The sequence below is a fragment of the Osmerus mordax genome, chromosome 8, assembly GCF_038355195.1.
Source record: "Osmerus mordax isolate fOsmMor3 chromosome 8, fOsmMor3.pri, whole genome shotgun sequence".
Taxonomy (NCBI): Eukaryota; Metazoa; Chordata; class Actinopteri; order Osmeriformes; family Osmeridae; genus Osmerus; species Osmerus mordax.
Genome location: NC_090057.1, coordinates 12,814,745 through 12,828,408, shown reverse-complemented (window position 1 = coordinate 12,828,408; position 13,664 = coordinate 12,814,745). Strand labels below are relative to the sequence as shown.

The 13,664-nt window shown below is 41.2% G+C and overlaps 3 protein-coding genes across 3 annotated transcripts; 1 reads left to right on the top strand and 2 right to left on the bottom strand.

The window, feature by feature from the left end:
- Positions 1-1,151: 1,151 nt before the first annotated feature.
- Positions 1,152-3,329, bottom strand: LOC136947665 (GTP cyclohydrolase 1 feedback regulatory protein-like). Its single transcript, XM_067241793.1, has 4 exons — positions 3,240-3,329; positions 2,024-2,197; positions 1,546-1,640; positions 1,152-1,284 (listed from the first exon to the last, which is right to left on the bottom strand). The coding sequence occupies exons 2-4, from the start codon at positions 2,057-2,059 to the stop codon at positions 1,152-1,154; spliced, it is 264 nt and encodes an 87-aa protein (XP_067097894.1). The 5' UTR covers positions 2,060-2,197; positions 3,240-3,329.
- On the top strand, positions 3,068-9,091 carry rmdn3 (regulator of microtubule dynamics 3). The gene is made up of 12 exons (XM_067241483.1): positions 3,068-3,857; positions 4,817-5,006; positions 5,314-5,460; positions 5,706-6,060; positions 6,270-6,372; positions 6,674-6,734; positions 6,855-6,930; positions 7,133-7,210; positions 7,364-7,462; positions 7,683-7,736; positions 7,853-7,933; positions 8,107-9,091. Exons 1-12 carry the CDS (start codon positions 3,638-3,640, stop codon positions 8,191-8,193), a joined length of 1,551 nt encoding a protein of 516 aa, XP_067097584.1. The 5' UTR covers positions 3,068-3,637; the 3' UTR covers positions 8,194-9,091.
- Positions 9,092-9,924: 833 nt separating this feature from the next.
- rad51 (RAD51 recombinase) lies at positions 9,925-13,408 on the bottom strand. Its single transcript, XM_067241526.1, has 9 exons — positions 13,325-13,408; positions 12,915-13,052; positions 12,673-12,790; positions 12,423-12,514; positions 12,053-12,147; positions 11,638-11,751; positions 11,248-11,377; positions 10,968-11,089; positions 9,925-10,701 (listed from the first exon to the last, which is right to left on the bottom strand). Exons 1-9 carry the CDS (start codon positions 13,406-13,408, stop codon positions 10,578-10,580), a joined length of 1,017 nt encoding a protein of 338 aa, XP_067097627.1. The 3' UTR covers positions 9,925-10,577.
- Between the last annotated feature and the right edge of the window lie 256 nt (positions 13,409-13,664).

Sequence of the window (13,664 nt, the reverse complement as noted above, 5' to 3'; positions counted from 1 at the left end):
CAAAGACAGGCTTGTGCTCGCTCACATATATCTGCTTTAATCAATGAGGGCTGGCACTCATACCGTGACATTTTCTGTTGTTATCTGTCATCGGACTACATTGTTGGCTGAAATGTGTAACCAAACAACCTTCCATCCAACATCCTCTGTGCTCCTGGAATTTGTTGAAACTGTCTTTATCACAGTGGCTTCCTAGTTGTGACCTTCAAAATTACACATTAGATCCTTGGGATTTTGAAACATGGAGAAACACACTTGTGAGGGAGCTATGGCCTGGCTCATGGTAAATGCAAAAACATGCATCTCATGGTTCATGTACACTATGGAAGACACATGCAACCAAGCCCTCACTCTCATTTTTGGCATGTGAGGATAATAGTATATTACAGAAACAGTTGAGTTTAAGTTACAATTATTTTGATTAGGAACTTGATTATTATGATTATTTGTCATATAATCAAAATACATTCACCAGGTAATTGTTTTGAAGGTACTCTCCCTACCACAGTGGATCAGCACATCCTAAACACAAAGTGTTGGCCATGCAGCTTTTTCATACTCTAAAACCACATATAACCAGTTCCTGGTACAAACAAAGGGGACAATACCATAAGAAATATCCTACACATGAAGCTTAAAGTCAAATGCTCATCTCTCAAACATTCTTGAGCAACAAATTATCAATGCGGTGACGTGCTAATTATATTTTATTGTTCTTATCCATTGAAATCCACACTGTTTATTTGTCCTTGTAAGGGAAACATCTGTAAAAAGGTTAAAGATGAAGGTTTGGACGGTGATCTGCACTCAACCTTGGTATTTTCTGGAGGATTCTCCAATAGAGGGTCACTGGACTGTATCTACGTGTACATTACATTGACATATCACACAGTGTACTATAATGTATGCACTACCTACTATATTGTATGTAGGATACAGGTGAAACAAGTACAGTACTACATATACAATTAAACGTGATCCAATTAGAAATATGAATTTAGACTTTAGCTGACTTGCTTGAGTTAGATGCTGGGAGTAAACAATAAAGATTAAGGTTTAACATGCTTACAAGAACAGGTGTGCTTTTGTGATTGTGTCCCTATGAGGAAATTGCTGTGGCTCCCTCTAGTGACATTAGACTGGAGCTTCCGTCACATAGGGCTGTCCTTGTGCAGACACCAGACCAGTGTTTGTCCCACACCAGTCATGCTGATCACAGAGAAGCCCATCTTTTCCATTTTATCCATGACCACCCGGGGAGGCTCCTCAACATGGTACTCAGAACTGCAAGATTAAGGTTTTCAAATGGGCACAGCAATTTAATGAAATGCTTACAAACGTATTTGAACACATACACACCCTTGTATGTCTTGTCCAACTATGCATCAAATTGTGCTACACTGTTCACGTATTGAGTGCTTACAGTGTACAAAATCAACAATGGATTTGAAGATATAATCATCTTAAACAAAATAAATGAGCACTAAAGTCCAAAAAAACGTATTATACCACCAGGAGAAAAAGGACATTGCATGCATCACTTACAAGTTGTTACCCAATGCATTGGTCTTTTTGGCTCCCAGGTAGTTCATGATAGCGGGGTCTGAGAATTCATCACCGACCATGGTTGGACCTGTCTCCTGAGAACAGTGATGATGGTGCAGCTCATATATTTAAGCTGATATTGTATATTTTTCTGTATGTATGCAATGGTAATACATTCAAAATTATGTTTGATCTAATCACTTCACATACTAAACATTTAAATCATATACTGCTATCTTTAATGACTATTGGAATTACTTTCTATCCTATTTGAACTGTTGTCAAATATAGACGCGCCTTTATAAGGAGGTCATTGTCTCATAAATCCAGTTATTTTCATTCCTTTGACCTCAGTCAATTTAATTTTAAGTAATTAAATTAAATTAATTAGTCATTTCTAATGACTAATGTACAATGTATGATTACAATAGTTTAACTGTAACACAGGCAGCATGCATAAAAAGGTAAATCGACAAACCAGACGCAGTAATGTGCTGATCAGAACATATGGCATCTTTGAAAAAACACTTTGAGTGTCCTTGGAGTCTTCCTCGGAGCCTGTGTGGTTTGTCAGCTGTCTAACTACTGAGTGTAGGTTAGTCAGTCAGGGCACTGGGCAGGGCTCAGAAGATGATGCCTTACCATGAGGGAGCTGAAGAGGGCGTAAAAAGCATACACCAAAAGGGTTAGGTAGGTGTTCACATTGAATCCATCTCTGAACTATTATAAATGATTGATATTAATGATTGAATGGCAAATATGTTACTGAAATGCCCTACTATATTTAAGATAAATATCCAATGACAAAAAATATTCTCAAGAACAATTAAATGTCTAATCATCAATAGCATTCAAAAATGTAATTCTGGATACAGTATGTTGGATATGTCATGCTGGATTTTTAAAGTTGTACATTAAATATGCTGCTCGAGTTAATACCAAAAGCATGTTCTAATACAAAAAGACAGGAAACACACATCATTTTCTATTTCTTTTTTTAAAATGAAAAAATGATGCCTGATAAAGAAATTAATATCCTGTCATGTGGAGCCACCATAGCTGGATAAAATCTTTAATATCCGTATTTAATTTCGTTTTTGCAACCACAATAACACAGACTAGGGACATACAGGTAGTTATGACACATTTTCCGATGGTATTCCTGCTCCCTGTGTTTCCTGTCAACTTTCTTCGCTTTTTGTGTTCTCTGTAGGCTATCCCTTGTTGCATTCACTCTATTCTGGCCAAAAATACTTGCTTTTTTCATCAGAACATTTATGCAAATGTTGGACAAATATTACAAGATTAAACTAACATACAGAGCATTCTCTGAATGTATCTGTTTATGTCTATACACATTTGTTCTGGTATTTCAAATAATTCCTGCAAATATTCTTGAAAGTTATCTGGTACTGTACTACGTTTTATGTCAAATTATATATTTCGGTGTCCAACGGAAGTATGATCATAGCCCACCAATTCCAGCATTTTTATCGTTCCTCCTGGTACAAAGTCAAATCGACGCGCGGATCAAAAACAACACAGAACACGACGATGTTTTGTTTTTAACTCTAAGGTCTTTGCCCTTGATTATGTAAACGTGTATGGTAGCTAGCGTGTGTACTACAGACAGAAAAATACTATATTGTATGTGTTTGGATGGACCACATCACTTGCATGCTGGTTGTAGTTACCATCTCAGTTTTTGACAGCTCGTTCTAGTCCATGCTACCAGGGCTTAGCATTAACATCAGGCATTTGATATAGCTAGCCTTAGTCGCCTCACAAGTACCGATTATGAAAGTGAAGACATTGCTGGCATACAAAAATGTATATTAAATAACGTTGGTATTTATCTAGTTTTTTGTCATCGGGTATATATCTCCCACATTTACACCGAATTGGGTGGGTGTAGTTGCACTAGCCAAGGAAGCTAGAATAGCTAGCGTCGCGAACGTCGGTCGAAGGCTACTCGTGCGTTTTACCAGTAGTTCAGCTCAAATATAGTAAAAAACGAAAGTGCTGTCATCAGCATGAGGTTTTGACTTGAGACAAAGCCAACTGTAAACCACTTAAGTTTGAATTCCCGGGTATGGTCTCACTTTGGCGTATCATGAACACATCATTGGGGAGAAATGGCATGATAGGACTGGGTGTTGGAGCCACAGCAGGTGTAGGCTTGATAGCATTTATAATCTACAAAGAAGTGACGAGAAGAAGATCTCAATGCTTGCAACTTCAGACCAGCCCTCTTTGCCAGGCGACGGACATCACTGATCCAGATGCTCTCCTTGAACCGCTTAATGCACAAGGTAGGATGGCTCAGCAAGATAATTGTTGCCTAGAATACGAGACACAATGCTGCCTTGCCACAAAGTAGAGAGCCATAGGCTACAAACGATCACTGATGTGATGGGCACATAATCAATGTGCGTTCGTGCGTGCAGGGCCTTTCCTGAGAGTGTGTATTACTGTCTTCACATCAAGGCTTGTGTGGCTCTTTGTGTGACTGGACTGGGGGCACGTTTTGTGTTCATTACATCATATTTGTCAACCTACTTTTATGGGTATTGAAGTAAAAAAACAGATAAATATCATGTGCGTATGTATGTGAACTGCTTGGTATTTGACTTTTCTCGCTTCCATAGCTTCCTTCCCTATTTTATTCAGTTGGTATTTCTTTTATAAATATTTACATTTACATTTACATTTAGTCATTTAGCAGACGCTCTTATCCAGAGCGACTTACAGTAAGTACAGGGACATTCCCCCGAGGCAAGTAGGGTGAAGTGCCTTGCCCAAGGACACAACGTCAGTTGGCTTGACAGGGAATCGAACTGGCAACCTTCGGATAACTAGCCCGATTCCCTCACCGCTCAGCCACCTGACTCCCACATATTTAAAGTCTATGACCCATCAGCGTCACCCAGCTCTTCGTATGTCATTAACTGTCACTCTTCCAAGTTGATACTAGAAACTTGGTGGAATGTAATGCATCACTATGAGAAAATGGCTGTGCACAAGTCTGCCACAAATTACTTTGACACATAGTAAACATTTGAATATTTTACATATTTACAATGTAAAACAATCTCAACAGGGGCGTTATGATTTATTATTATTATGATTTTATGCTGGTTTGCCACCTCTAAACCTTGATGACACGTCGCCAACCAAGTATTCCCAACTGTCTCAGTGGTTAACAAATGAGCACCACCATAATTACACACAAATACGCATACAGACATCTCCTTCCTGTCCCCATCTCCAGAGGCGGCTGCCCAGCAGCAGGCCCTGGCAGCGGTGGAGGCGGTGGTGCAGGGCCTTTCCCCAGGGCAGCAGGCGGAGCTGAGGAACCGCCTGGACGAGGTGCTGACCTGCGTGGCCTCTCTCCGCGGAGAGGTGGCCGAGCTCCGCGGCGGCCTGCAGGACATCGCCCAGCAGATCATCCAGGATGTCAAGTGAGTGGTGTGGCCGCCGTCCGACCTGCTCGTTACGGGGACGTCTGTTGGTAGAGTATAGCACAAGTCAGGCTGACTGGTGGGTACTTGGATAAGGTTGAATATGCGTCATAAATACCTCCTAACTTTCCATTTTGGATAATGATCCCCTCCCACACTTAGTATTTAAGAATATATTCGAAGCAAGAATAAGAATATATTCCAAGCAGGAATAGAGAGAAATTAAAAAATACATTGAATTACCAGGCATTCCAACAAGGCCCCTACTCTGATTCTTAGCGCGTGTGGTCTTGCGTTGCCCTAACAGAAAGGGCGTGGAGGAGAGCCAGCGGGCGCGGAGGAGACGCCATATCATCCACAGGGAGCGCACTGACTCCATGAGCTCCAGTTCCATCTACTTCACCGCCAGCCAGGGAACAGCCAGTCTGTATGCAGGGGACACCAGCGAGGGAGGGTAAGAGATACTGCTGGGTGTTCTAACACATGTTTAGGAAGGAGGTGAAATCCCGACCCCCTCCCAGTGAACAGGGGCCAAAAGGTGGACTCCTATTAAGAATACACTAAATGTCTACCTGTTTCTAAATAAGCTTTTCGACTGCTAATCCGTGATCATCTGTATGACAGTTGTCCTGTAGCTAACGAGTCCATATTGACCTACAGTGGTGCCACGGATATTGTGCTTTTGTTAACCTGCACTAGGTACTCAACCGCTAACGCAGAGTCTGACTACACGGACCGAGACACGGACAGAGAGACCGACAGGGAAGGAGAGATAGAGCCAGAGCAGGAGTCGGAGGACGAGGACGAGGACAAGAGCTGTGCCACAGTCCTTACTCTACGCCAGGACGATTCTCAGGAAGAGGGGGAGGAGGAGGTGGAGGAGGAGGAGGAGGAGGAACCGAGGACACAGCAAGAGGTGGAGAGGAAAGAGTTTGTGGCAGAGGTGCCCAGCGGGGAGTTGTCCCTGCTCCTGGCTCAGAGCGACATCCTCCATACAGGAGATGCCAGCCTGAAAGCAGAGGGCTTCCACCTCCTACTTGCCAACAAAGCACAGGTAATCCAGAGGGACAGTAGAAAGGAGTCAACGTTCTAGTGAAGGTTGACCATTTTACCCGAGGGCATTTTGAACCATTGTATTTAAATATGAAACAAAGCTTAACCTCTATTTAACGTTTAATGTTCAGGTTTCCTCTTTGTTTTCTTCATACGGTGCCATTTCCATATTTCTAAAATGTATTTGCATCCGTTGACTTTTTCCCACAGTATGGCAACAGCGGGGAGTTTTTATGGCGACTAGCCCGCGCCTACAGCGACATGTGTGACGCCACAGAGGACAAACAGGAGAGGAAGTCATATGCAGAGCAAGGTGCCCACATAACCGCACACTCAGCCATGTGTAACATCAATGTGAAATACCTTTGACACTTACAGTACTGTGCAAAAGTATTAGGCACCCCAAAAAAGTTAAGGCAAAAATGCTTTAAATGAAAACCTGAATAAGAAATCTCAACATTGCACTTTTATACTGCTGTACAAAAACAGAAGCAGAAAAAATATATATATTGATGACAATATTCATGTAAAAAGAAGAAAAAGATAGTTTTTTTTGTAAAGTACTGTATTTCTCCATGTGGCTTTGGTCTTGACGTTAAAACTCCACCCTACAGGACGGGAGGAGGCCGAGGTTGCTCTGAAGAAGAATGGCCTGAACGCAGAGTGCCACAAGTGGTGAGTGGATACACACAGTTCTGCTTCCTGCGAAGGGAGTTCAGCCCCCCCTCTCCCCCCAATGGGCAACATTATGTAAAAAAAAAGTTGATTTTACTCCTGTTCCCTGATCCGCCCCAGGTTTGCTGTCCTCACAGGACTTACCTCCCAGTACGAGGGCATGCATGGCAAACTAAAAAGCAGCCACATTCTCAAGGTAAAGTACTAGGCCTCATAAATACTGCATACTAGTTCAACATCTTGTCTTGAGGTACCCATAATGTAACATCGGGAAGGGAGTTCATGTGCATTCCACTAGAGGATTCCTATAAGCAGGTCCAGTTGCCGATGTCAGTTATACCAATAAAGTTTGTTCAGTAGCATACACCATCTTTGCCTGCCTTTTCCTTCTACTTTAGGAACATCTAGACAGAGCGATCGCCCTCAGGGACGATGATCCCCTGTGCTTCTACCTACTTGGGCGCTGGTGTTATGAGGTGAAAAATAAAACAGTTTGTCCCCCATCCTAGACTGTTAAGGCAGTGAATCACTAAAGAATGTCACATAGGGTCTCTTTGCTTAAGACTTTATGGGTTCATTGATATGTGTTTTGCTTGCTGAATGGTGACCCTGTTGTGTTGCTACTGTAGGTTTCCTCTCTCGGCTGGTTGGAGAAGAAGGCTGCAGCTGCCTTGTATGAAAGGCCACCCACATCAACTCTCCATGAAGCATTGGAAAACTTCCTCAAGGTACTTGATCCAGAAATGTCAACAAAATCAAGGATGACATGAAATACATTATAAAACACATTCATATAATCTAATAATAAGGCTGGGCTCTAGCCTGTCTCTGCCAATATGCATAACCCAACTGCTTTCAATGTTGACTTTTACATTTGTGTCTCAAAATACAACAAACTAATTAATTTTCTGATTTTTCAATTTCTCCCGTTCTGTTTCTTTATTTCAGGCTGAGGAGCTGAACCCAGGATTCTCTAAGACAGTGAGACTTTACATTGCAAAGGTAATGGAACTTGAACTCTCGGCAGTCTCTTGTTCTCAAGCCTAAGAAAAGAAAAGCTATCAATTGGTCATGATCTTTGTTGGTTCAATAATAACGGCATATATGCTTGAATTTAGTGTCACAACGAGCTTGGTAATGGTTCTGAGGCAAGGAATTGGGCAAGGCTGGCTTTAAACATGCCTAGCACTTCTAATGAGGTAAGCTAACGTCAGTTAAGGTAATATCCTTATTGGTTTATTTCTTCAATAAAACACTTTTTATGGCCATTAGTTCAAAATTCACAAATTGGATCTACTTTTCTTCAACTGCCGTGTGAGTATTTCCTCAAATGTTCATTATTGTCCAATTGACCACATTTTCTCTTCCCAAGGAGGATGACACCACAAAACTAGAGGCAGAGCTTAGAGTCTTGATTGACAAACCAAATGACCTCCCGCTCTCCAGTGTTGAAAAATAGGCAAGGACACAGAAGATGTCCCTGATTGAATAACAAATCCCAGCTCGTCAGCTTCATCAGGTGTTCATCTTGTTTTTCAGGAAGATTTTTGTGTCACTGCAATGAGACAAATTGAGATTATATACAGTGTACTGTATGTATGATTATTCCAGGTCAAAGTCAGAACAACAGAAATACTCTTGTTTGTTCTATCACTGTAATTAAGCATGTGAAGTATTTTGCAAGTGCTTCTGACTAAATGTAAATTGAGTGGAAATAATTTAAATACTCTCAACTTTGCTTTGTATTTCCTATATGTAGATGTGAAGTCAGACAACCTGTTGTTAATGTTACAAATTTTTTGATACAGTAACAAAAAAGTATGAAAATCACTGTTCTAATTCATCATATTGAACAAAGACAATAATCAATATATTTTCAGGCTTTAATGTAGTAATAAAGTGTAGCTCTTGATCAAACTCAATCCCAAGCAGTCTTGTGTCCAATGGCATTTTTTGTATATTTAACTTTGCAGTTTCGACAAAAGGGGTTTACTGAGGTCACATCTATCTTATTTCTTGAGTGTTTGCCTTTTTGCCTTTATTTTGACATAGATTTATTTATTTCTATTGTACTTAGTAATTTATTTAGAAAATGCTTTCACTGTAATAAGGATAGGGAATGTGTGCACTAAACTGTTAAATTATGCATCACATGTTTTGTGTTTTTGTTGAATTTCAAGATGTCATTTGTTCTGGAAGACAGTAATATACATTCCTGTTGTCCTTTAAAATGGATTCCATTCAGAAAAAGCCTTGGTGAGACTGTTAGGGTTAGTTTAGGATGGAAGAATATATTGGAAATTATTCTGGGATACTCAAATATTGAACTTGTCAAATGTGTTAAATAAACATATCTTCTGTGGGATCAGAATGTTTGATTTTATCGTACGGGTTCAATTACTTATGACCGCAAATCAAACCCATGGATTATTTGGCAATATATCACGTCTCCTGGGTTATTGCCTAATAGGTAGCTAGGTAGACATTGTAGCTACAGAAACTTTGGACAACGTAAAGGAGAGTAAAGACATAACTAGAGAGGGTACAATTTCTGGGGAAATTGTAGGGTGTGCTTGCTTGCGTCGGTTGTACAGGGATTTTAATTCCATTTTTACAACTGATATTCCTGTATATTTTATATAAAAATGCATAGGGCCTACTTATTATGTATAAATATTACATAGATTTAAAAGCATCTTTTTTTGCTGCTCATTTACAACTCAAAATACGAGTGAAGTGTAGAATGAAATATGATGTCTTCTCATTTCCCCTGCAAGAGGCAACCTCTTGCAGGGGAAATTAGAAATTTTGACTGGTACTGTATTTTGTTAAATCTTATGTGGCTTTAGCAACAATGCTCACTCATTCATGCTAATAAAGCATGATTTAATCGAAAAATAGAATACTGCCAAATTGCGAGTGAATGCTGCCCTTAATGCTTCAACATTCCACAATACTGAGCATCCTTTGTGTGGAGGACATTATAAATACAATAATACTGCTAAACATGTCATTACTACTCTTTAAATTCCATTAGTTTGTTGAAAAACATCTGATTCATGGCTAACCTGCTAACTAAAACCACTCCAAATTCTGAAATCACTTCTCATCAAATAAATCAGCTTCTTATATGCAAAATGTTAGCGTAAACGTAAATTAGATTATCTAAGTGACGGAAGACTCTAGAGAAAACACAGATAAAACATTTAATATAAAGAATAGGTTTTAGAATTTACTTCAGGGCACACAATGTTAAATAATGTACTGTGTGGACAACTAGTCTTTTGGTCAAGCAACTGCTCTTCAATAATACATTTAGTAGTCATTGTAATGTTTACATCAAAAAGCAAGGAAACCAGACTGCTAGAAACCACACATAAAACACAGGATCACAAATACACAAATACATTTTCAAATAATATAACAAAAACCATCCAGAGGATTTTCAACAAGATCTAATATATCGCAGTTTTTTTTCTTTAGCCCGCTATCCCTCTCAAAACTTTAATAAGACATAGGTTCTTATAGTGTGGGCATGGGCATTTTTGTGCGTCACTTTAGACCAAAGCACAAAAAACTGTTAAATTCTCTATACAATGTGTTCTCACAGAATGGACTGTGGACACCCCTGCTTCTTCTCTGCATTACAATGGTCCAAAAATGAACCAAACCAACTTTTGGGACCTGTATCTCCCTAATCTACTTGTCATCCCAGGCCTGAATATTGTGCACACTACGAAAGTGTGCTGTTGTGCAATGGGTGCTTGGGTTGGTGAGAAGGTGAGTAGGCACAAGTCACATGGCCAGCCTTGTGCCTCCCTCCAAGTATGGATTAAGGCCTGCTCAGTCCTTGGCGTCACCCACTCCGTCAGGGTTGATGGCGAACATGGCTTCTGACTCGGGGAGGCAGGGCGAGTCATAGATTTTACAGATCCTGGTCTCCCCTCTGCCTTTCCTTAGGTAAAGTCTGCGAAGGAAGGCAAGAGTTTTTTGTTTGTTAGCAAAGCTCTGTGTGTAACCAGTCTGCAGGACTCATGAGCACTGTAACATGACCAAGCATGAAGGGCAGTAGCTTCATAATTGATCCAATACCACTGGCTACAAATTGAAATACCTACTACCACCTAATAGCAACCGTTATCTTAATAGTTTGAGCAGAGAGAGGCTGATTTTAGGAGGCGAGGCGAGAGTGCCGCTCCCTTGGTTCCCCACGGCTCAGCCCAGGTTCCTCACCGCGTCGTGGAGGCATGTGCCATGATGTTTCCCCCAATGGGTTTCTTGGGGTCTGCTGAGAACATGGCTGCTCCATCCACCTGGGCTACCACCTGGTTGGTGATCACCACGGCGACGCCAAACTTTAGCGCCAGAATGGAATCAAAAAGAAGGGCACTCAGTGTTACATGTGGAAGCAAGACGGACAGAGCAATGTGCACTCAAATTAAACTGGAGACAATGATTTCGGAGAAAACTGTAAAACTGTGTGTGGGGGGGATATTAGGGGTTTTCGACGTACCTCGTCTGCAAGCCTTAGCAGCATCCGTAAGAAACGTCCCAGATGGCCTTGTCTGGCAGACAGCTCACCTCTACCGGAGTAGTCTGTCCTATAGAGGGCTGTGGCACTGTCCACTATCAGCAAAGCATACCTGACGAAGAGGCGATAAGATATGTTGGCTTTATGAAGATTAGGAGGGAAAGGTTCACAACTGCACGCTGCTACCATATTCCACGACTCAACCGAAGATGAATTTGTTTCTCTACATATACATGTTTGATGGCACGACCTCACAAATTTGAGGAAGTGAGGGGGGGGGGGGTTATGGGTATGATACTGGCTGCAATCGGTTTAAGATGAATAACAGACCAGACGAGCAGAGACCTAAGAAGATATGGAAGTGGGCCTCACCTGGACTCAGCCATCATGGCGGACGCCTGGTACAGGAGCTGGGTCTGGTGGTCTGTGTTAAAGGCCCGGGCATAAGCCACGTTATCCAGCACATCACTCCCCACCAGCCCATACCTGATGAGGCAAGACGCAGAGGAGAGGCAGGGGACACATTAGATGTATTCTTTCATTTGACTATTAAGAGGTCCACAGCAACTACGTGCAATTAATAGACATTCATTTACAAGAACACCCATAAAACCTTAAACCATTACATAAAGTACCTCAAATGTAAATCAAAGCAAGCTATTCATCATTTCAAGCTTCTCTATTTAGTGTCAACTATGTATCATGGTTCTAAAAAAGACTAAATGCACTGTAAACCACTGGTTTTTCTCTTAGTTTTTGTGTGTGTGGTACAACTAGTAGACCTCACCTCTCAGCTACAGCCAGGAGTCTCTCTGGCCTAAAAGTCCCTTCTGTGTCGATGTACATGGCTTTGCCCTCTCCACCACCCTGGTCAATGGGCAACTGAAAGGAGAAAATGTACAGAAAGGTTACTCTACGCATTCATGCAGCCAGTAAGGTGAGCTTACTTTTTAGATGCATGTTTGACCTGCTTTTATTGAATTCAATACTGTGCACAAGAAATTGTGTCGAATGGAGGCGTAGCCAAAAACAGCGAGCATTAACAACAGGGCCACATTCACCGATGGACATCAGCAGCAGGAGATATTATTTGAAATGTTTCATAGCGACACCAGCATTCGAGTCCCTCGGTGGAAGGGCACTGAAAGAGGATGTACCTGACAAGTGACTGCCAAGGTGTGGCACAGCTGTGTCTTCCCTGTTCGGAACTCTCCAAACATCTCTGTGATAGAGCCAGTCTCAATCCCACCTGGCAGGGGAACGGGGTCAACATAGTTTACGGAGTCACAATCACGGCAAACAAACGCACAACTGTATTGACATTGTGGTACATTTGTTGTTTGAGGAAATACTAGAAAAAACGGTTTATATTCCCTATCGGATGGTCTTTGTCGGGATAGTACACACCTTGAAGCAGTTTGTCTAACTCTTTGGAACCAGTGGAGATCTGGATTATCTCAGCGCGTCGCTGATGGAACTCTGTAGCAGTGGTGAAGCCCATGGGCACTAGTTTAGCAGCCTCAGCCTAGGCATGGGAAACATAAGTCAACGCAAACTGCTATTTTAATGATTTATGTCTAACCTGTATTGCTTCTGAATTCCAAGTGTTGTTTGTCATCTCTAAATAAATAACAAATGTAAGAGCTTACCAGAACTTTATCTGCTTTGGCCTCACTGATGCCTTTGATATTGAGCAGCTCTTTCTTGGGTGCATATGCCACTGCCTCGATGGTATGAAAGCCTGCATCCTCCAGTTTCTTTATATCACTGGCACTGACACCACATTGCTGAGTACAGAAATATGACAGGTCATAACAATGAAATACATTATTTGCATAATAGTTCATGTCATTTTACTCTTCCTTGTATGTATTGATTCAAAGTGAAAATGGGTATGCTTGTACCCTGAAGGTGCAATACCAGTATTTTCTAATGACATGACCGATTACAGATCCTGGATCTGCTTTCCCAAACTTTCCTCGCATACTTTGAGCTATAGTCAGGTAAAAATCAACTGGTCCACCGTCGAGACAAGTTTAGGATATGGAAATGTACATACTTCTAATCTGTTCAGAGGTTGTGGTCCAAAGCTTTCCTCTTCCTCTACGTCTGCCTCCACTCTGGATTCACTCCTCATGGCCATTTTGATTTACTGAAACGTGAAGTATGTTTATCTGTAAAAAAAAAAAAAAAACAGCACGTACCTCTAGTTAAGTTAATGAAACAGACTGGGGTTGAATAAAATGACTTGCCAATCAATGTGTTACAAAGTAAACAAAATAGTAAACCAACAACAAAGAGTATGGTGTCATTGTCGAGCCATTTAGCCAGAGCTAGCTAAATAATATAATAAAAACAGACTGTGTGGGCTACACAGTTCCTGTTACACAATGAGATTA

Bases quoted from the DNA above. Each gene is read 5' to 3' on its own strand.
- LOC136947665 (XM_067241793.1), bottom strand. From the start codon at position 2,059: ATGCCATATGTTCTGATCAGCACATTACTGCGTCTG. The intron at 1,641-2,023 runs GTTTGTCGATTT...CACTGTTCTCAG, and splicing joins TCAGCACATTACTGCGTCTG to GAGACAGGTCCAACCATGGT. The intron at 1,285-1,545 runs GTAAGTGATGCA...TTAATCTTGCAG, and splicing joins AATGCATTGGGTAACAACTT to TTCTGAGTACCATGTTGAGG.
- rmdn3 (XM_067241483.1), top strand. From the start codon at position 3,638: ATGGTCTCACTTTGGCGTATCATGAACACATCATTGGGGAGAAATGGC. The intron at 5,007-5,313 runs GTGAGTGGTGTG...TTGCCCTAACAG, and splicing joins CAGATCATCCAGGATGTCAA to AAAGGGCGTGGAGGAGAGCC. The intron at 7,463-7,682 runs GTACTTGATCCA...TCTTTATTTCAG, and splicing joins CATTGGAAAACTTCCTCAAG to GCTGAGGAGCTGAACCCAGG.
- rad51 (XM_067241526.1), bottom strand. From the start codon at position 13,408: ATGGCCATGAGGAGTGAATCCAGAGTGGAGGCAGACGTAGAGGAAGAG. The intron at 13,053-13,324 runs GTATGTACATTT...TTCTGTACTCAG, and splicing joins AACCTCTGAACAGATTAGAA to CAATGTGGTGTCAGTGCCAG. The intron at 12,515-12,672 runs GTGTGTACTATC...TTCCCCTGCCAG, and splicing joins GTTAGACAAACTGCTTCAAG to GTGGGATTGAGACTGGCTCT.